General features: G+C 43.2%; 1 protein-coding gene across 18 annotated transcripts in view; it reads left to right on the top strand.

Moving 5' to 3' along the window:
* The window catches only part of HIVEP2 (HIVEP zinc finger 2), a 218,819-nt gene that overhangs the window by 186,715 nt on the left and 8,537 nt on the right, over positions 1-23,567 (top strand). For all 18 annotated transcript variants that reach the window (XM_060419743.1, XM_042253541.2, XM_060419747.1 and 15 more), the window contains 6 exons: positions 279-323; positions 992-6,549; positions 8,710-8,864; positions 16,257-16,432; positions 20,895-20,996; positions 21,771-22,666. In XM_060419743.1, the coding sequence (XP_060275726.1) occupies positions 1,378-6,549; positions 8,710-8,864; positions 16,257-16,432; positions 20,895-20,996; positions 21,771-22,666 (6,501 nt within the window). In that variant the 5' untranslated portion in view covers positions 279-323; positions 992-1,377. The remainder of the gene's footprint in view (positions 1-278; positions 324-991; positions 6,550-8,709; positions 8,865-16,256; positions 16,433-20,894; positions 20,997-21,770; positions 22,667-23,567) is intronic.

Raw genomic sequence — 23,567 nt, 5'->3', positions numbered from 1 at the left:
ATTTTGGACTCTTGTTGACTATGAGGGCTACTCCATTTCTTCTATGGAATTCTTGCCCACGTAGTAGATATCATGGTGATCTGAATTAAATTTGCCATTCCCATCCATTTTAGTTCACTGATTCCTAAAATGTCAGTGTTCACTCTTGCCATCTCCTTACATTACATCTCATAACATTGTGAGATCTACATATAATGAGTTTTAAATTGACATTTGTAATTGGCAACGTTATAGTTTAATGGAGCAATATTTCCTAACTGTATTTATTTTCTACCCAGGAAGCGACAAGACAATCATGCCCATGAGAACTCTAAACCACTCAGGTAAACATTATATTTTTTAACTTTCCCCAAAATCTGTTTTTTCATCCATATTACGAAGATTTTATAACTATTTTATTTAGATGCACTTCTCTGCCTTTTCCAAAGCTCTGTGACAATCTTTAATTCTTGCAGCCAGCCTTAGTCTAATCAATGTTTTTAAGTTATAAAATATACTTACATTTTATGTTAACATTATATATAATACATATAACATTTTATGTTAGCATTGTATTATATACTTGTAAATTATATCATATTATACATTTAACATATCTAAATAGAGAAATATGTAGTACACTTAGCATGTAAGTCATAAAACTTGGTTAGCAATAGCTCTAAATTTATGTTAATGAAGACTTTGAAAATTTTTATGATTTTATAAATAATACATATCAAAAGTTTTCCCTCAAATGCTGTTATTGTATCAAGATTAAGGAGGGTTTAAAAGGGTGACCAAAAGTTAAGAGATTTATGCTTATGACAATATTAAATTTGCAATTAATAACCTTTAATTGTGGAATTAATGTAACAGATATAAAAAGGATTTCTTGGAATAAACATATTTTCACTGTATCCAATTTCAGGCTGTATATTTAGGGTTGGTTTTAGTTTCTTACTTGATAACTGTTATTGACAATCTCTTTGTGTTTTGTTCTGTTTTCTTTCAGACCATTTTGTCTTAGTGAAACTGACAGTTGAACTTTGCTCTAGTTGATGGGCAGAATTTCTCCTAGACTATTCATCATCCCAATTTCATCCTAGTTGAAAATATTCAAATGCCATAAGAAATCTTTATAGATTTGCACTTAGCTTTTGGATGGACATTTCTACAATGGAGAGAACTGTGTTATAGCCCCGGTCCAAGGACATACCATCAAATGCCCACAGACTACGGGGTGGGTGTGGAAGGTTCCAAAGAGAAGGAAAACTCAGCAAGTCTGCAGACACCCTGGAACATGGAAGCAAGCAAGCTTTGAAAGGGACAGCTTTGAAGACACTCCATGAGTCTGCACGGCTTTCAAGCAAACTAGCACTTGAGACCTTGTGTGACAAAATGGACACTGGGGACACAGCTCTAGGACAAAAAGCTACCTCAAGGTCTGGAGAAACTGATAAAGCATCAGGTAGATGGAGACAGGAACAATCAGCTGTTATTAAGATGAGCACTTTTGGCAGTCAAGAAGGACAGCGGCAACCGCAAATTGATCCTGAGCATATTGGAAACACAGCATCAGCACAACTCTTTGGTTCTGGGAAACTGGCCTCACCTAGTGAAGTGGTCCAGCAAGTGGCAGAGAAGCAATACCCACCACACCGTCCAAGTCCTTATTCATGCCAACATTCACTCTCTTTCCCTCAGCACTCATTGCCACAGGGGGTCATGCACAGCAACAAGCCACACCAGAGCCTCGAAGGCCCTCCGTGGCTTTTCCCTGGCCCTTTGCCATCTGTTGCCTCTGAGGACCTATTTTCCTTTCCTATACACGGCCACAGTGGTGGTTATCCTAGAAAAAAGATTTCAAGTCTGAACCCTGCTTATAGCCAATACTCCCAGAAAAGTCTAGAACAGTCTGAAGATGCTCACAAAAAAGAGCACAAACCCAAAAAGCCCGGCAAGTACATTTGCCCTTACTGCAGCAGGGCATGTGCCAAACCCAGCGTACTGAAAAAACACATTAGGTCCCATACCGGTGAGCGGCCATACCCATGTATACCTTGTGGTTTCTCTTTCAAGACGAAGAGCAATTTGTACAAGCACAGGAAGTCACATGCCCATGCAATTAAGGCAGGATTAGTCCCTTTCACAGAGTCAGCGGTATCAAAATTGGATCTAGAGGCTGGTTTTATTGATGTAGAAGCAGAAATACATTCAGATGGTGAACAGAGTACAGACACAGATGAGGAGAGTTCTTTGTTTGTTGAGGCTTCTGACAAAATGAGTCCTGGCCCACCCATTCCACTGGAAATGGCCAGCAGAGGTGGCTATCATGGGTCATTGGAAGAATCGCTGGGAGGTCCAATGAAGGTGCCGATTTTGATTATCCCCAAAAGTGGAATTCCTTTACCTAATGAAAGCTCTCAGTATATTGGCTCTGATATGTTACCAAATCCGTCTTTAAGTACTAAGGCTGATGACTCTCACACAGTTAAACAGAAACTTGCACTAAGACTGTCAGAGAAAAAAGGACAAGATTCTGAGCCATCTCTGAACCTTCTGAGCCCGCACAGTAAAGGAAGCACTGACTCTGGTTACTTTTCCCGCTCAGAAAGTGCAGAGCAGCAGATCAGCCCTCCAAACACAAACGCGAAGTCTTATGAAGAAATCATCTTTGGAAAATACTGTCGGCTTAGTCCAAGAAATACACTCAGTGTTACTACCACAAGTCAGGAACGCGCCACGATGGGTAGGAAGGGCACCATGGACTCATTACCTCACGTCAACACCAGGTTAGATGTCAAGATGTTTGAAGATCCTGTTTCACAGCTGATTCCAAGCAAGGCAGAAATTGACCCCAGTCAGACAGGCATGCTAAAATCCACCAAATTCAACAGTGAGTCAAGACAATCCCAGACAATTCCATCATCTATCAGGAATGAAGGAAAACTTTATCCAGCCAATTTCCAAGGTGGCAGCCCAGTTCTCCTCGAAGCTCCAGTTGACTCTTCACCCCTTATTCGAAGCAACTCAATGCCAACTTCTTCAGCAACTAATTTAAGTCTTCCTCCTTCTTTGAGAGGAAGTCACTCATTTGATGAGCGGATGACTGGCTCCGATGATGTGTTCTACCCAGGAACGGTAGGCATACCACCTCAGCGCATGTTAAGGAGACAAGCAGCTTTTGAGCTGCCTTCAGTCCAGGAGGGGCATCTGGAGGGAGACCACCATGGCAGGGTGTCCAAAAGCATCACAGGTCCATCCTTGAAGGAAAAGAAATTGATTCCTGGGGACAGGGTCAGCTATGACTATGACGTCTGCCGCAAAACCTATAAGAAGTGGGAGGACTCTGAGACAACGAAGCAAAACTACAGGGATGTTGCCTGCATCAGCCCATTAAAACATGGCGGAGAGTACTTCATGGATCCCTCGGCTCCATCCCAGGGCATGCCAACCATGTTTGGAACCACCTGCGAAACTCGAAAACGCCGGAAAGAAAAGAGCGTCGGGGACGAGGAGGACACCCCCATGATCTGCAGCAGCACGCCTTTGGGCATCGCGACTGCAGATTACGAGTCCAAGCTGCAGATGCAGGAAGGCACGAGGAGTGGATTCGGCCTGGCTGGACAGGAAAACCTTTCTCACGGGCTCTCTGAGCGCTTTGACCTGTGTCGACCCCCACTGCAATCTGGGAGCCCCTCTCTCGGGTCAGAGGAGTCACCCTTGGCGGCTGATCCGGACAAGCAATCGGATGGAGCGGGCAGAAAGCCTCCTGGAAATGTGATCTCTGTGATTCAGCACACCAACTCGCTGAGCCGCCCCAATTCCTTCGAGCGGTCCGAGTCCGCTGAACTTGTGGCCAGCGCCCAGGAGAAAGTCTCATCACCCTCTGAGACGTGTGACAGCGAGATCTCCGAAGCCCCGGTGAGCCCGGAGTGGGCCCCGCCCGGGGAGGGCGCGGAGAGCGCGGGGAAACCGTCCCCCGCGCCCCAAGTCCCGCCGCCGCCGCCACCCTACCACGCGCCGCCCCGGCTGGTGCGCCAGCACAACATCCAAGTCCCGGAGATCCGTGTGACCGAGGAGCCGGACAAGCCGGAGAAAGAGAAGGAAATGCAGAGCAAAGAGCCGGAAAAGCCTGTGGAGGAGTTCCAGTGGCCCCAGAGAAGCGAGACCCTCTCCCAGCTCCCGGCCGAGAAGCTGCCGCCCAAAAAGAAGCGTCTGCGACTCGCGGACATGGAGCACTCCTCCGGGGAATCCAGCTTTGAGTCCACAGGCACCGGCCTCTCCCGCAGCCCCAGTCAAGAGAGTAACCTGTCCCACAGCTCCAGCTTCTCCATGTCTTTCGATCGAGAGGAGACCATGAAGCTTGCGGCTTCCAAGCCAGATGAGTTCGGGAAGCATTCGGAGTTCTTGACCGTCCCCGCCGGTTCCTACTCACTGTCAGTCCCTGGCCACCACCATCACCAGAAGGAGATGCGACGCTGTTCATCTGAGCAGATGCCTTGTCCTCACCCCACGGAGGTCCCAGAAATTCGGAGCAAGTCATTTGATTATGGGAACCTGTCCCACGCGCCCACAGCCGGAGCGTCGGCCGCCTCTGCGCTGTCCCCGTCCCGGGAGAGGAAGAAGTGCTTTCTGGTGCGCCAGGCGTCCTTCAGCGGCTCTCCCGAGATCTCCCAGGGGGAGGCCGGTGCGGATCTGGGTGTCAAGCAGGAGCAGCTGGAGCATCTGCACGCCAGCCTCAGGTCCACATGGCCCCACGCTCCGTGCTCCGTGCTCCCTCCCCTCCCGGCGGAGGACCCAGGGAAGCAAGTCGTGGGTCCCTGCCCCCAGCTGAGCTCAGGCCCCCTCCACCTGACCCAGCAGCAGATCCTGCACCTGGATAGTCAGGAATCTCTGAGAAATCCCTTGATACAACCGACATCCTATATTGCAAGCAAGCACTTGTCTGAACAGCCACATTTGTTTCCCCATCAGGAGGCTCTCCCGTTTTCTCCAATCCAGAGCGCCTTGTTTCAGTTCCAGTATCCTACCGTCTGTATGGTTCACTTACCAGCCCAGCAGCCCCCTTGGTGGCAGGCACACTTCCCCCATCCTCTTGCTCAGCACACTCCGAAGAGCTATGGCAAGCCTTCTTTCCAGGCAGAAGTTCACCCCAGCTACCCCTTGGAGCCCTTGGCCGAACACACTGGAAAGAAATCCGCTGATTACACGCACACGAAAGATCAAGCCTACCCAGGTTATTCAGGAACATCAGGGCTACCGTCAAAGAACCTCCTTCCAAAGTTTCCCTCTGGGGAGAGCACCAAGTCAACAGATACTCCCTCTGAGCAGGTTGTTCAGGAAGATTTCGCCTCAGCGAGCACTGGGCCCTTGCAGTCCTTGCCGGGAACGGTGGTTCCTGTTAGGATCCAGACGCACGTCCCATCCTATGGGAGTGTCATGTACACAAGCATTTCTCAGATGCTTGGGCAGAACAGCCCTGCCATTGTCATATGCAAAGTTGATGAGAATGTGACCCAAAGAACCCTGGTAACCAACGCGGCCATGCAAGGGATAGGATTTAACATTGCCCAGGTGTTGGGGCAGCATGCAGGCTTGGAAAAATACCCCATCTGGAAAGTACCTCAGACTTTACCCCTTGGCTTGGAATCCTCAATCCCCTTATGTTTACCTTCCACCTCTGACAGCGTGGCCACCCTAGGAGGCAGCAAACGTATGCTTTCCCCAGCCAGCAGCTTAGAACTCTTCATGGAAACGAAGCAGCAGAAAAGAGTCAAGGAAGAAAAGATGTATGGACAGATCGTGGAGGAGCTCAGCGCCGTGGAGCTGACCAATTCAGACATCAAGAAGGATCTCTCCCGCCCCCAGAAACCCCAGCTGGTTCGACAGGGCTGTGCTTCCGAGCCAAAGGATGGCTTGGCGTCAGGGTCATCTTCCTTCTCCTCGCTGTCCCCCTCCTCATCTCAAGACCATCCCTCTTCCAGCGTGCCCTCAAGGGAGCCTGTCATGCCAGGCTCCCGAGCATCCCCCCTGGGGCAGAAGTCATCCAGTGGGCCCTCGGAAAGCAAAGAGTCCTCAGATGAGTTGGACATTGACGAGACAGCCTCTGATATGAGCATGAGCCCTCAGACCTCCTCCTTACCACCTGGGGACAGTCAGCTCGAAGAGCAAGGAAAGGGCCAGAAACTGCCTGCTGGTGTGCTGGTCCACAGGGCCTCAGGCCCAAGTGGGAAAGTGGCGAATTCAACTCTTCTTTTCACGGACATGGTAGATTTCCAGCAGATTCTTCAGTTCCCCAGTCTGCGGACAACGACAACTGTGAGTTGGTGCTTCTTGAATTATACAAAACCCAATTATGTGCAGCAGGCCACCTTCAAATCCTCGGTTTATGCTTCATGGTGCATTAGTTCCTGTAACCCAAACCCATCTGGATTGAACACCAAGACCACACTGGCTCTTCTGAGGTCCAAACAAAAAATCACTGCAGAAATTTATACTCTGGCTGCTATGCACCGGCCTGGAACTGGCAAACTGACATCGTCAAGTGCTTGGAAGCAGTTTGCTCAGGTAACAAACTTTGTTTCTGAAAGCGTTCTGTGTTGTAGATTTGATTGCTGAGCAGAATAACGTAGTAAAGAATGTACGACCAAAAAGATACAAGTAAAGTGAAGGCCACGGTGGCCAGAATCCTCCGCAGATAGGCCTTAATCATTGATGTGAACTTAGTTATGAGGGTCTTAGGACTGTCCCAAGCACAAGGTACCTCTCTGGCCAGGTGCTGTGAAATCCCACCTCAGGGGCTAATTCCTTAGAGTTCCTCCCCCTTCTGAACAACCTGGGTTAGTGACCTAGGAAATCGACTTTTTGTTGATATGAGGAATTCAGGAAATTGGGAAATGAGGACATAGAACAAGGAGTGAGCACTAGAGAGGAAAGGTCGGGAAGGTGTCAATTACAAATTGGTGCTTGCCAAGGGCATTTACCATCTGCCTCGGCGGAGATTGCATCTGAACCTGTGCTTCTGTAGCTGTTGATCTTCGACATGCCCTGAAGGGTATTCAGCATGGAGAGTGAGACACTCTGTACTCCAGGGAATCTGGTGGAACAGGTCTTTAGGTAGATATTTTTTAGGAACTGATTCCACGATTCCAGTCCTTGTTGTTGCTCACTCCCTTAGTTGTGTCCGACTCTGCAACCCCATGGACTGCAGCACACCAGGCTTCCCTGACCTTCACTGTCTCCTGGAGTTTGCTCAAACTTGTCCATTGAGTCAATGATGCTATCCAACCATCTCATCCTCTATCGCCCCCTTCTCCAGCCCTCAATCTTTCCTGGTATCAGGGTCTTTGCCAATGAGTAGTTTCCAGTCCTTGCATCTCCTCATTTCTAGAAAAGTACTAAATCCCTTCATGGTGACATCAGCTCCCTGTGACTGGCAGAAAACCTTTTGTAAGAAGAGTGCTTTATGGCATTGAACACCCCCTTCACCAAATCTCGTATGTTGAACTTTCCCCACTACCACTGGGGCTTCCCTGGTGTCTCAGACGGTAAAGAATCACCTGCATTGCAGGAGACCCGGGTTTGATCCCTGGGCCGAAGATCCCCTGGAGAAGGGAATGGCAACCCACTCCTATATTCTTGCCTGGAGAATTCCATGGACAAAGAAGCCTGGCGGGCTACAGTCCATGGGTTCACAAAGAGTCAGACACAACTGAGCAACTAACACACACATACACTAACTCTTTGGAGCAGTTTCTCAGGGCTATCTAAAGTGCTGTCTCCCGGGTTGCAGTCCTCAGTCAGTCAGTTCAGTCGCTCAGTCTCAGTCGTGTCCGACTCTTTGTGACCCCATAAGTTGCAGCACGCCAGGCCTCCCTGGCCATCACCAACTCCCAGAGTTCACTCAAACTCATGTCCATCGAGTCGGTGATGCCATCCAGCCATCTCATCCTCTGTCGTCCCCTTCTCCTCCTGCCCCCAATCCCTCCCAGCATCAGAGTCTTTTCCAATGAGTCAACTCTTCCTCATTTTGCCTCAAATAAAACTCAACTCACAACTCTCATGTTACACATCTTTTTTCAGTCGACAAAGGAAACTGCAGGATGTCAGAACTGAGCTCTGCCAACTTCTGGGGGAAGAGTTGGTCCCATTGACTATACTTTTTACTAAAATTTATTTTATATTTATAATACATATGTATTTCTCTCAACTCATTTTCCCATGGATTAGTGGGTTTGCTTCTGCATGAACAGTTATTGCCTTATGTGTAAAATTATAAAAGTATTAATAAGGGCCATTTTGGAATTTATGCTAATAAAAAAGTAAATGGAGGATTTATAAATATAAAATATATAAAATGTACATATATTTCAGTTACCATTTCTCTTTAATAACTTTTGAGAATGTTTTTGAAATGCATAGAGATTGCTTGAATTGCTACTTCCAAAATACAGCACTTGTTTTTATTAGTTTTTATTAGTGTTTTTATTAGTGTTGCACGGTATTTGTGCTAATGGGGTCTTGTTTTTAAAAGAATGTTGAATTTATTCTGTAGAAACTGTCATTCTTTTCTGATTTTATCCCCATTGTCCCTTTTATGTAGCCACCCCATGGCCTTTTAGTATGGAATTTAGGCTAATTTTCAGAGACCATGAAAGAGTGGAATACGTGGGCTTCCTCTGTGTTTTAGGGAATGCATACAAAATGATTCTCTCTTTTTTCCTGCAGATGAAACCAGATGCATCCTTTTTATTTGGCAGCAAACTAGAAAGGAAACTAGTGGGAAGTATCTTAAAGGAAAGAGGGAAAGGAGATATTCATGGAGATAAGGATATTGGATCCAAGCAAACTGAGCCTATTCGAATTAAAATCTTTGAAGGAGGGTAAGGAAACATAAGTGCAAATGTCAACTATTCTATTAGACATCAGAGTTAATGGTCCTGAGTGTCTGTGTGGAAAATATCATACCTCCTCTGGTCCGAAGCATAAAGCAAATTCTTTTTGTATACACATTTCTGAAGTCTGTTTGGTAACAGATAATGAGTTTATGCCCATGCTTTCATGACTTGCTTTTAATAAAAATATCTTATTGTATATGGTTTGAACCTCTGCCTTAAATTTTCATACCTCTAATTTAAACTGCTGGACTTTTGATGTCATCTAACTTTGTTCATTCTTTAGTATTATTTTTACAACCACTTGTGTTATTAATGGACATATTTTTATTTTGCATTACAAAAATGCAATCTTGCACACTCCTGTACGTACCTGGAAGCCAGTTGGTTTTATTGTTTTTATTATTACCTGAACTCCAGATAAATGGGATTTTACCAGTTCCTGCACTACCCTCTTTCTCTTCCAGGAACCAAGCCAGAGCACCATTTTGCATGTTTCTCCAGCCTCCTCTGATCTGTGATAGTTTCTCTGTCTTTAGGAATTTCTTTTTAAGAATTCTGAGTTGCAGAAACTCAAATGATAAGGTTCAATGACTTTGTTATCTATCTAGTTAAGAAAAATTACATGTGTGTAATGTCAAGTTTTAGATTTTGATAGAAAAGTATCTTCAATCCAGTCACATTGAAGAAAAAGCCCAGATATTTGGTTTAAATTTTTTTTAATTTAAAGGACATTAACCACATTTGGAGATTGTGATGTAATTACCTTATCTCTACAACAGATCTATAATTTACAACTTTCCATGATCATGAATTTATTCTAATTATATTTAAAGGACAAAATAATGTTATCTGTTTGACCCTAAATTGTTAGTTCAGTTCAGTTCAGTTCAGTCACTCAGTCGTGTCCGACTCTTTGCAACCCCATGAATCCCAGCATGCCAGGCCTCCCTGGCCATCACCAACTCCCAGAGTTCACTCAAACTCATGTCCATCGAGTTGGTGATGCCATCCAGCCATCTCATCCTCTGTCATCCCCTCCTCCCAGCATCAGAGTCTTTTCCAGTGAGTCAACTCTTCGCATGAGGTGGCCAAAGTATTGGAGTTTCAGCCTTAGCATCAGTCCTTCCAATGAACACCCAGGATTGATCTCCTTTAGGATGGACTGGTTGGATCTCCTCGCAGTCCAAGGGACTCTCAAGAGTCTTCTCCCAACACCACAGTTCAAAAGCATCAATTCTTTGGCGCTCAGCTTTCTTCACAGTCCAAGTCTTACATCCATACATGACCACTGGAAAAACCATAGCCTTGACTAGACAGACCTTTCTTGGCAAAGTAATGTCTCTGCTCTTGAATATGCTGTCTAGTTTGGTCATAACTTTCCTTCCAAGGAGTAAGTGTCTTTTAATTTCATGGCTGCAGTCACCATCTGCAGTGATTTTGGAGCCCCCAAAAATAAAGTCTGACACTGTTTCCACTGTTTCCCATCTATTTCCCATGAAGGGATGGGACCAGATGCCATGATCTTCGTTTTCTGAATGTTGAGCTTTAAGCCAACTTTGTCACTCTCCTCTTTCACTTTCATCAAGAGGCTTTTAGTTCCTCTTCACTTTCTGCCATAAGGGTGGTGTCATCTGCATATCTGAGGTGTTTATTTCTCCCGGCAATCTTGATTCCAGCTTGTGCTTCTTCCAGCCCAGCATTTCTCATGATGTACTCTGCATAGAAGTTAAATAAGCAGGGTGACAATAGACAGCCTTGACGTACTCCTTTTCCTATTTGGAACCAGTCTGTTGTTCCATGTCCAGTTCTAACTGTTGCTTCCTGACATGCATACAGGTTTCTCAAGAGGCAGGTCAGGTTGTCTGGTATTCCCTGTTTTTTTCAGAATTTTCCACAGTTTATTGTGATCCACACAGTCAAAGGCTTTGGCATAGTCAATAAAGCAGAAATAGATGTTTTTCTGGAACTCTCTTGCTTTTTCCATGATCCAGCGGATGTTGGCAATTTGATCTCTGGTTCCTCTGCCTTCTAAAACCAGCTTGAACATCTGGAAGTTCACGGTTCATGTATTGCTGAAGCCTGGCTTGGAGAATTTTGAGCATTACTTTAGTATCGTGTGAGATGAGTGCAATTGTGCTGTAGTTTGAGCATTCTTTGGCATTGCCTTTCTTTGGGATTGGAATGAAAACTGACCTTTTCCAGTCCTATGGCCACTGCTGAATTTTCCAAATTTGCTGGCATATTGAGTGCAGCGCTTTCACAACATCATCTTTCAGGATTTGAAATAGCTCAACTGGAATTCCATCACCTCCACTAGCTTTGTTCGTAGTGATGCTTTCTAAGGCCCACTTGACTTCACATTCCAGGATGTCTGGCTCTAGGTGAGTGATCACACCATCGTGATTATCTGGGTCATGAAGATCTTTTTTGTACAGTTCTGTGAATTCTTGCCACCTCTTCTTAATATCTTCTGCTTCTGTTAGTCCATACCATTTCTGTCCTTTATCAAGCCCATCTTTGCATGAAATGTTCCCTTGGTCTCTCTAATTTTCTTGAAGAGATCTCTAGTCTTTCCCATTGTGTTGTTTTCCTCTATTTCTTTGCACTGATCGCTGAGGAAGGCTTTCTTATCTCTCCCTGCTATTCTTTGGAACTCTGCATTCAAATGCTTATATCTTTCCTTTTCTCCTTTGCTTTTCGCTTCTTTTCTTTTCACAGCTATTTGTAAGGCCTCCCCAAACAGCCATTTTGCTTTTTTGCATTTCTTTTCCATGGGGATGGTCTTGATCCTTGTCTCCTATACAATGTCACAAACCTCATTCCATAGTTCATCGGGCACTCTGTCAGATCTAGTCCCTTAAATGTATTTCTCACTTCCACTGTATAGTCATAAGGAATTTGATTTAGGTCATACCTGCATGGTCTAGTGGTTTTCCTACTTTCTTCAATTTAAGTCTGACTTTGGCAATAAGGAGTTCATGATCTGAGCCAGTCAGCTCCCAGTCTTGTTTTTGTTGACTGTATAGAGCTTCTCCATCTTCGGCTGCAAAGAATATAATCAATCTGATTTCAGTGTTGACCATCTGGTGATGTCCATGTGTAGAGTCTTCTCTTGTGTTTTTGGAAGAGCATGTTTTCTATGACCAGTGCGTTCTCTTGGCAAAACTCTATTAGTCTTTGCCCTGCTTCATTCCGCATTCCAAGGCCAAATTTGCCTGTTACTCCAGGTGTTTCTTGACTTCCTACTTTTGCATTCCAGTCCCCTATAATGAAAAGGACATCTTTTTTGGGTGTTAGTTCTAAAAGGTCTTGTAGGTCTTCATAGAACCGTTCAACTTCAGTTTCTTCAGCATTACTGGTTGGGGCATAGGCTTGGATTACTGCGATATTGAATGGTTTGCCTTGGAAACAAACAGAGATCATTCTGTTGTTTTTGAGATTGCATCCAAGTATTTTGGACTCTTGTTGACCATGATGTCTACTCCATTTCTTCTAAGGGACTCCTGCCCGCAGTAGTAGATATAATGGTCATCTGAGTTAAATTCACCCATTCCAGTCCATTTTAGTTCGCTGATTCCTAGAATGTCGACGTTCACTCTTACCATCTCCTGTTTGACCACTTCCAATTTGCCTTGATTCATGGACCTGACATTCCAGGTTCCTATGCAATATTGCTCTTTACAGCATCGGACCTTGCTTCTATCACCAGTCATATCCACAATTGGGTGGTGTTTTTGCTTTGGCTCCATCCCTTCATTCTTTCTGGAGTTATTTCTCCACTGATCTTCAGTAGCATATTGGGCACCTACTGACCTGGGGAGTTCCTCTTTCAGTATCCTATCATTTTGCCTTTTCATACTGTTCATGGGGTTCTCAAGGCAAGAATACTGAAGTGGTTTGCTATTCCCTTCTCCAGTGGACCACATCCTGTCAGACCTCTCCACCATGACCCGGGCATCTTGGGTGGCCCCACATGTCATGGCTTAGTTTCATTGAGTTAGGCAAGGCTGTGGTCTGTGTGATCAGATTGGCTAGTTTTCTGTGATTATGGTTTCAATGTGTCTGCCCTCTGATGCCCTCTCCTAACACCTACCGCCTTACTTGGGTTTCTCTTACCTTGGCCGAGGGGCATCTCCTCAGGCTGCCCCTCCTGACCTTGAACGTGGAGTAGCTCCTCTCAGCCCTCCTCTGCCCACACAGCCGCAGCTCCTTGGACGGGGGTTGCTCCTCGCCGCCGCTGCCCCTGACCTCGCGCGTGGGGTAGCCCCTCTCTGCCGCTCCTGCGCTTGTCGCAGCCTGGCGCTCTTGGTCACCGCCCCTGACCTCGGAAGTGGGGTAGCTCCTCCCGGCCGCTGCCCCTGACCTCCGGCGTGTGGTAGCTCCTCCCAGCCGCTGCCCCTGACCTTGGGCGTGTGGTAGCTCCGCTCTGCCACGCTTCTGCATGGTCAGTCACAGCTGGCGTTGGTAATACAAGATATCAGTTTCTCACATAGATTTACCATTTGGAAATAGATTATAGAAGCTGGTTACCTCATAGGGTTGGCCCCCTTTGGGTGGATGCCTGAGTATTGTCACCGCTGAAACCACAGTTGTTTGTCGTCATGAAGCTTGTCTCAGTATTTTTTGACATTCCTCATCTTTTAACACAAACAAGAGAAACAGAGATAATATCTTTCCTCAGAGCCCAAGAAGTTCCTGTGACTGAGTCAACCCTTGTGTCCAGCAGTCTTCTTCAGAGCAGTGCACTTGTGCTAGATAAGTGAGACCTTCACAGGGCTGCATGCTTTGGGAAGCTCATCGCCACTAACAAAAGATGCAAATGAAAAGCATATGTGAACATTTTATTACTGTGTTTTGACGATCCAAAAGGATTGTGCCGATATTTCATTTCCTCTTCCTTTCATTGTCCCTTTATGGGCTATATCCCATTCATTCCTTAATCTGTGATCCAGCTTCTGCCTGGTGGTGACCAGTTGTTTATTCCAAGAAATGTGTTAAAACCTCTTAGTTTGCCATTGCAAAGTGATGACTTCCAAAAAAAAAAAAAGAAAAAAAATTACTGACCAAATTTTTAAGTGTATATGTGTTCTATATTGTCTAATTCATAGACCTAGTAATTTCATTGCTGTTGTTATTTAGTTGCTAAGTCATGTCCAACTCTTTGTGACCCTGTGGATTGTAGCCCACCAGGCTCCTCTGTCCATGGGATTTCTTACACAAGGATACTAGAGTAGGTTGCCATATTTCTTCAAAAATCCATTAATTCTTGTATCAAGATTTATGGGTCTGTAAAACTTTTGAAGGGTAAATATTTTATTTGTACAGATTTTTCTAATACATTTATATTTTATACAGAACTTAATTTTCATTCTGGAAGCAAGTTAATCAGCTAAGGAATTTAAAATAGTATTATTTGAAAATAAAATGTGTTTTCCATGAAGTACAATGATGTACCACAGGAAGCTTGAAGTACCCTTCCCTGGAGAAGAATTGCTGTCTATGAAATTATTTGTTTTATTCTGTAGTCCTTAGGTAGTTTCATCCAGTTTGGGGCAGAGAATATTGGTATTAAAAGGTGACATATTGTGCAACTTTAGGTTCCTTTCTGCTTTATTACAAAGACAATGAGATAAAAGATAAAGTTCAAAATAGTTTTGAAGAAAAAGTTGACTTTGGAAATTCTTTGTAAAAGGGGAAAGATTTAAAGGACTAAAAAGTACATAAAATTGACTATTCATATTTTTGATACTACTTAATTCTCACCTGGATTGGTACTGACTGAAAAACAGATAATGTTAAGATCAAATAGTATCCATAGCAGAGTTGACAGGATGGATTTTCTATCTTAAAAATCCTTCAGTGGTTTGGACGAATGAAAGTGAATTTGCTTTTATTCCTGATGATGGATTAGCTGGAACAAAATAGAGAAGTTTGCAATGCTCTTAGAATATTTAAAAACAAACAAAAGAAAAAAAAAAAGACTAAATCTAAGACCTTTAAGTCAGCACACACTGAGTTAGGGCGTTTGTAGGTCACTTTACCTTTGGAAGTTATAAAAAGAATCCTCAAAAGAAATATCTTTGGCAGTAGACCCATAATTCTAGCCTGTGATTTAAGAGATAATGATATTTACTGAGTTATTCAGTAGAATGCTGCTATACACTATGATGGATCATGTTTCCTTAAATGCTGAACAAAATGAGACCGATGGTGATCACTGGGTAGCTTTCTTCCATGGATTATTACAGTGAATACCTAAGACTTTGTTCATCTTACTGATTTAATTAAATTGGATGACCTCAGACATCCTTTCAAACCTCTCTATAAACCCTTCCAGAAACAAAGACAAATTTGATTGAAAAATAGAATCTCTAGTTTTTATTATATAACAGTACCTTCCAGAAGCCACTTGAAATTTAGACTTCACTTCAGTACAGAATTACGGTCCTTGGGAAGAACAGATCAAATCTGTAGGCAACAGTTGGTGAGCTCAGCTCAGCCTGTGTAAGCTAGAAATTTCTGACTCTCGTGCCAGGATTGTAAAAATAGAGTAGAAACTTGCAGTGAAGAATTCTATAATCAGTTATATTTATTCTAGCAATTTAGAGGGGTATATGTGTTGTGAATGCACATCTTAGATGATGTAATGTTAACAAGTGATATGTGATGATTTAAGTATGCTAGTATAACTTTTTGGATGTTTCTTGGTATCCAAATCTGGAAGCAGTAAGGTGCACAGTGCTGCAACTCTTTGCGGCTTATATAAGCCCATTTGAACTTCTATACAGAGTCCATATAGTCACATTTCATGGAAGAGCCAACTCCATTTTGAATTCCACATAGAAAAAAAATCCCCTTTTATTTACAATGCCAAATCTGTTACCAAGTTCTTCCAGGTACTGCATAGATTTCACTGGATCTGTAGAAATAAAGTTGAATAATTGTAAAAGACCCATCTAAAATTTTGTCTTGCAAGTGATTAGCTTTTGATTTTATATATATAACATGTATTTGGAAACATGTTAGTATTTGGAATCATGTAAACTATTTGGAGGGAGAAGGCAATGGCATTCCACTCCAGTACTCTTGCCTGGAAAATCCCATGGATGGAGGAGCCTAGTAGGCTGCAGCCCATGGGGTCACTAAGAGTTGGATATGACTGAGCAACTTCACTTTCACTTTTCACTTTCATGCATTGGAGAAGGAAATGGCAACCCACTCCAGTGTTCTTGCCTGGAGAATCCCAGGGATGGGGGAGCCTGGTGGGCTGCCATCTGTGGAGTCACAGAGTCGGACACGACTGAAGCAACTTAGCAGCAGCAGCAGCAGCAGCAGCAAAGTATTTGGAAACACACTGAATTTTCCCTTTTTTAACAGATATAAATCAAATGAAGACTATGTATATGTCAGAGGACGTGGACGTGGAAAGTACATTTGTGAAGAATGTGGGATTCGCTGTAAGAAACCGAGCATGCTCAAAAAGCATATCCGCACGCATACTGATGTCCGGCCTTATGTCTGCAAGTTATGTAACTTCGCCTTCAAAACAAAAGGTACCGGTCTGATTTTTTTTTTTTTTAAGAGGGAAAACTTTTTTTTAATGGTTGTTCCAGATTCTGAATACCGTTTTGTAACTGTCATCGACAATTAGATGGTTTTCTTTGTGAAAATGTGACACTCATGAAATGTGTTTTCTTTCTGTAAGTGGTCTGAAGATGTATGAGACAGTGAGGCTCCTTTTATGACTGAAGTAAAAGCTATAGACTTAGGTCCAGGCTAGTAGTCTCGAAGGAAGTGGCTAAGAATTGCCTGCATAGCTATTACTTCTTGTTGGAAATGTTATGTGGTCTAGAGAATCTTTGCACCAGTATTGAAATTCTGCAGGGAGACAACCCATTCCAGGGCATTAGAAAAGCAAGGAAGCAGCTGGGAAGAAAACATGTGCCCCATGGTCAGTTTCAAGATTATTAATAATGTAGAAACCCACAGAGTCCCGGGTGGGCCCCTCCATCCACACTTGCATTAATTATGTATAGAAATTTGATCGCTTGTGTTCTGTGTATTTATGAGCTCAGAGACAATTTCTTACTCTCAGGCCACAGCTATTAATCTCATAAAACTAAGACTTGCCTTGAAATGATATTCTGTCTTTAAAAAATAAGTCTGTTTTTAACAAATAGTCTTACCTGAAAATATTTTATAAAAAAATGTTGCTTCGGTCATATTTCTATCATTTTGTAAAATTATGAAAATGTTCATAAACCTAGTGTTTTCAGAATACAAATAGTTGTGGAATAGAGGTGATTTGACTTCTATAGAAGTATATTTTACTACTTACTGTCAAAGTATGCAGGTGGTGTGGGTTCAATCCCCAGATCGGGAAGATCCTCTGGAGAGGAAATGGTATCCCACTTCAGTATTCCTGCCAGGAAAATCCCATGGACAGAGAAGCCTAGTGGGCTACAGTCCATGGGGTCGCAGAGCCAGACATGACTGAGCATACACACACGTGGAAGTACTAATGGAACCCGATAGACACCCCACCACTAACCTTACACGAACATTTTCTGATGTTTTTACTTTAATTTGCATACTAATTAATCTGCTCCACTACCCATCAAGAAAAATAAATATCAAATAAAACTATCTTTGGCAGGGAAATGTGTACCTACTTTCTTTTATACCCCAAATCCAAAATTGTCTTTATTGGTTTGTCAGAAATGTAAATGTGTTGCCTCTGAGCATATCTTTTTTCTTTAATAAAAAGATATTTATATTACAATTATGCCTCTTTGAAGCCACAAAAAGGGGGAGGGAATGTTCATTTGCATTTCAAAGGAGATAAATATGAGGTCCTTTAAATACCATCCACTTTTGCACAATCAAGCCTTTTATGTGGAACTTCAGTAAGAGACTCCCTAGGACATAAAAATATATAAACTTTGGTTTTAAGAAATACAGCTGATCCACCGGTCATTACAACTGATATTTCCTGGGCATGTGAGTTGACTGGGTATAGCCTCCTGAAACTGTACCTGAAGAAATGTCGGATAGATATTTCTATCATGTTAAATTTGGCTCTGAGCCATTGTCTTGGAGTTTTAGCAGAAAATAATTTATTCTTGATCATTATCGGAGTTTCCTTGTCACCCTTTGGAAAAGTATAAATGTCTTAGGATCTTGAAAAGAGTAAATCATCCTGGGAAACCCATCGCCAGTGTTCACTTCCAGCCAGCTGCCTCTTGTCATATCATCTGAGTACAGAATCAGAGTGCTCTTGCAGGACTGGTACCTCCTCTCTGCCTATATCACTTCTCCAGACACCCTTTCCTGCCATCTTGCTGCTTTCTCTTTGCTGTAATTCTTCAGACATTCAAGACTTCAATAAGCCAAAGTCAGGGCAGGGTCATTTCTGAGCCAGATTTCTAACTATAAACCTACCCTGAGGATGAGAGCCCAAAGCCTGAGTGCTTACTTGAAACAGAAAGAAAGAAAAATAGAAGAAACACATAAAAAGATCTAAATAAACTATCTTGACTTAACTAACTTCCACATCTATCCACACACACAGATTATGTGCACCCTTACAGAAGCAGATGATTTCCATTAATTTACAAATTTTTTAATTCTTGATGATCATGTGTCCAATTCTTTGTGACCCCATGGACTGTATGTAGCCCGCCAGACTCCTTTGTCCATGGGGATTCTCCAAGCAAGAATATTGGAGTGGGGTGCCATGCCCTCCTCCGAGAAATCTTCCCAACCCAGGTCTTCCCCATACAGGCGGATTCTTTACCATCTGAGCCACCAGGGAAGCCCAAGAATACTGGAGTGGGTAACCTATCCCTTCTCCAGGAGAACCTCCCTACCCAAGAATCGAACCAGGTTCTCCTCCATTGCAAGTGGATTTTTAACCAGCTGAACTACCAGGGAAGCTCATGATAATTTGTCTATAAGAATTTTTGAGATCTTTAGAAAAATTAGAGGTATAATTTTTTGTTATGTAAGAGCAATATGGGCCAGGAAATATTTCCATGTTTGGAGTTACAAAAATAGCACATTAAATTTATAGGTATATAAGCAATAAGCCACATGTTAAGGATTCCCTGGTGGCTCAGATGGTAAAGAGTTTGCCTGAAATGTGGGAGACCTGAGTTCAATCCCTGGGGTCAGGAAAATTCCCTGGAGAAGGAAATGGCAACCCATTCCAGTATTCTTGCCTGGAAAATCCCATGGACAGAGGAGCCATAGGGTTGCAAAGAGTTGGACACAACTAAGTGACTTCACTTTCCCTAATTAAAAAATAAAGTAATATAAATAAAATAATAACGGTGCCCCAGTTTAGAGTTGTGGCTCATATATTACATTAATAGTAAGCCAAAAACTCCTGCAAGAGGAACAAACTATTTTAGCAGGCCAGAGTTTCCGCCTGGATTCAGTGAGCCTACTCTTAAAGCATTTGCTGCTATGTGACTAAAGCAGTGTCAAAGAACAAAGATAATATGGCCCTTATAGCTGAATTAGTTCCTACATTTCTTTTGACTAGTTATATATATGATGTGGAATGGGCTTTCCGGGTAGCTCAGCTGGTAAAGACTCTGCCTGTAATGCAGGAGACCCCAGTTTGATTCCTGGGTCAGGAAGATCCCCTGGAGAGGGGATAGGCTACACACTCCAGTATCTTGGGGCTTCCCTGGTGGCTCAGATTGTAAAGAATTCGCCTGCAATGTGGAAGACCTGGGTTCAATCCCTGGTTTGGGAAGATCCCCTGGAGGAGAACATGGCACCCCACTCAGTATTTTTGCCTGGGAAATCCCATGGACAGAGGAGCTTGGAGGGCTGCAATCCATGCAGTCACAAAGAGTCAAACACAACTTGGCGACTGAGCATGCACACATAGAAACACACTAACATACATAATTAGGTACATGTATAATTATACAATCAGCCCTCCTTATCTGTGAACTCTGAACCTACAATACAGTGGGCATCATTATATACCATTTATACTATACATAGGGACAGTTATATAACTATCTGTGTATGGAAGATGCAAGAGTTTGTGCTTATGCTATGTCGCTTCAGTCGTGTTTGACCCTTTGCGATCCAATGGACTGTAGCCCACCAGGCTCCTCTGTTCATGGGATCTTCCAGGCAAAAATATTGGTGTGGGTTGCCATTTTCTACTCCAGGGGATCTTCCCCACTCAGGGATCAAACCCCAGTCTGTTATGGCTCCTGTATTGGCAGGCATGTTCTTTATCACTAGCAACCTGGGAAGCCTATATCACCATCATAATACATCCTTTGTTCTTAGAACAGTGGGAGTTTCAAGGTAAATAAGAAAGGAATTTTGCTGCTCTGGAACTTTAGAAGTTGCTGTCATAAACTCTGCTCATATATGTCAGATGGATAGAAGCTAAATACTAAGATTAATGTTCCCAATAAGTAGTTAGCTAAGTATTTATCTGGATCTTTGAATTCATTTACAGGATTGGCCCCAACATCAGTTTGCGTTTATTTTTTCTTCTGACAAGTGAGCATCCTGCCAATTTAATCTATATCTGATTGATGACAGAAGGTCTGGGGTCCAGGGACTATGTTGATTACAATAGTTTATTCTAAAATTGCTCAGAGATGTGTGACCCAGCTTGTGTCACCCTGTTTATGTGGAGCCCAAGAAGGCAGACCCAACTGGGCCAAAGGTATTCGATCCTCTCTCAGCCAGAAAAGTCTGGGATTCTCGGTCAGACTTGAGTCTCCACTTGAAATAATATGAGCCTGGACTTCCACAGCTCTAGAACAAAGACAACCTGAGACTGGGCTGAAGCTGTCGGGGGTTCATATCTTCAGAAGCCAAATTGTTCCTCTTAAGTTTGAGGCAAGGAGCAGGGGGTAGAAACAAATGTGTGTTATCTCAAGTTAGTTCATTTCACACTGAATTTTGGAGCAGTCATCACATTTTGGTAACCAGTTAATTGCTCTTCTTTTTTTTTTTTTTGGCTGTATTTTCTAGGAAACCTAACAAAGCATATGAAATCTAAAGCACACATGAAGAAATGCCTGGAGTTGGGGGTCTCAATGACATCAGTCGATGATACCGAAACCGAGGAAGCAGGTATTCACACTTAAGTTGACTGACCTCTTTACTGTGCATGCTGGAGCTTTGTGGCCAAGGGGTAAAACAAATATAGGTATTAAAAAAAAAAAAAAAAAACTGATCACGTTTCATTTTACTAAATACTAAACACAGAAGAGAAATCTGACACATTGAATTGCTTGAGACCTAGCGAAAAGAAATGCATTTCAGTTTTGGCTGAAGAAGTAGAAATGCCTTACTGTGAAAATAATTTTATCATTATTAGAATAGAACCATAAAGGAAATCTAATTGCACTTACTTTGTAATGATGATTTAAATCTTATGATGATACTTTTTGGGAAATTTGAAAAGCATTTTAATGTCTTATTTTTTTGATCAAGAGGTAATCCAGTAGAAAAAAAATGTCCATCAATAACCTCAGTAGAAAATCTGGGGATCAGCTGGACCTCCTGACTTGTAGAGACAGGTTCTTGCTTTTCTTTTTCCTCTAATATCATCATTAACAACATTATGTACCACTTATTGAGGGTTTTCTATGAGTGGTGTGATGCCTGAGCTAAAAGTTCCTACTCTGGAGGCCATATTGTAGGCAGGAATGAAACCAGATAGCTACATAGAAAGATCAGAACCTATCAGTGTCACAGAGGTAAGTGTTCATGTTATAGGAGTTCAGAGATGACCGTCTCTAGGGGCTGGAGGATTGAGGAAGCTTTTGCAAAGAGATGGCATCTGAATGAGCTTCTAACCTTGTTTGAATCTTGATGTTCACTCTGTTTGTTCAATTGCTTCAGAAACGATGGAAGATTTGCACAAGGCAAGTGAGAAGCACAGCATGTCCAGCATTTCAACTGATCATCAGTTCTCAGATGCTGAAGAATCGGACGGTGAAGATGGAGATGATAATGACGACGACGACGAAGACGATGATGACTTTGATGACCAAGGAGATTTGACACCAAAAACACGATCAAGAAGCACCAGTCCCCAGCCTCCTAGATTCTCCTCCTTGCCTGTGAATGTTGGCGCTGTGCCCCATGGGGTTCCTTCTGATAGCTCCCTGGGGCATTCTTCATTGATCAGCTATTTGGTTACCTTGCCAAGTATTCAGGTTACTCAGCTGATGACACCAAGTGACTCATGTGAAGATGCTCAGATGACAGAATACCAGAGGTTATTCCAGAGCAAAAGTACAGACTCAGAACCAGACAAAGACAGGTTAGACATCCCCAGTTGTATGGATGAAGACTGCATGCTGTCTTCAGAGCCGGGCTCCTCCCCACGGGACTTCTCACCCTCCAGCCGCCATTCCTCACCAGGATATGATTCTTCACCCTGTCGAGATAATTCACCAAAGAGGTGTCTGATACCCAAAGGGGATTTGTCACCCAGAAGACATTTGTCACCTAGGAGAGATCTGTCACCCATGCGACATCTTTCACCAAGAAAGGAAGCTGCCTTGAGAAGAGAGATGTCACAGAGAGATGTTTCGCCAAGAAGGCATCTGTCCCCAAGGAGGCCAGTGTCACCTGGGAAAGAAATCATGGCCAGGAGGGACCTCTCTCCCAGAAGAGAGAGAAGATACATGACCACCATAAGAGCACCATCTCCCAGAAGGGCTTTATACCACAACCCACCGTTGTCCATGGGGCAGTATTTGCAAGCAGAGCCAATTGTATTGGGGCCTCCTGTAAGTATCCTTAGTTTTCTCTTTCTAATATATAAGCCCAAACTCATTGGAGCCTCTTGATGATACACTGGTGTGAAATTTATTATGACGCGGGTATCTCTCGTGGGGAGGAGTGAACTTGGTTACTGAAAATAGCAGAAAAGCATTTTTATCACATGCTGTTGTCAATCACGTGGCTATGGCATTACCCCAAGTGTAGCATGGCATCAGAGAAGAGCATTTCAATCTGGTAATGACAGGTGAGACCTTTCTGAATGCTTTCTAAGCTTAACTCATTATAGGCAGGAGTTGAAACTTTGGCATGAGTGGAAAAGGTAAAAAGTCTTTGGAATGACATGACTGCCTAGACAGACACTCTGAAGGATATTTAGGTATTATTTATCAAACTCTCTACCAGGTGAAAATTCTGATTTGGGCATTAGCATTGACTTTCAATCAAAAAAAAATTTAAATAAACTAATTACTTTGCTGGTAGTGAGTGGATATGTGAAACCAGTAAGGGACCAGGAGAGGGGAGAATGAACCCCGTGGTATAAATGAAAGGCATGAACATGCATGCTTTCTTGCTGGCCCCACCACCTCCTGTTACCGAGAGCCCTTGTTCAGTGATACTGTGAGCTCACAGAGTGGGCAGTTGGAAGAGGTAAGGGAGAAAGCATCAGAGGAGATTTCTGTGGATGCCCTCATTATAGATTAAGATAACATCAGTAGCAATCATGAATGATATGTGGGCAGTAGGGCTTAATGCACATCCATAGAAGAGGATCAGCCCTGCCTCACTTCACCAACATGATAGATCTTGATGTCTTTTTCAACTTGTGTAAAATTTAAAAAAAAAAACAAAAACGAAAGAAGCAGGCACCTAGCATACCTAGCGTAAGCAGAGGAAGGATACCTTTGG

Source organism: Ovis aries, chromosome 8, assembly GCF_016772045.2.
Source record: "Ovis aries strain OAR_USU_Benz2616 breed Rambouillet chromosome 8, ARS-UI_Ramb_v3.0, whole genome shotgun sequence".
NCBI classification, from domain to species: domain Eukaryota; kingdom Metazoa; phylum Chordata; class Mammalia; order Artiodactyla; family Bovidae; genus Ovis; species Ovis aries.
Note: the sequence above shows the minus strand (reverse complement) of the source record. Positions and strands in the feature narration are given on the sequence as shown.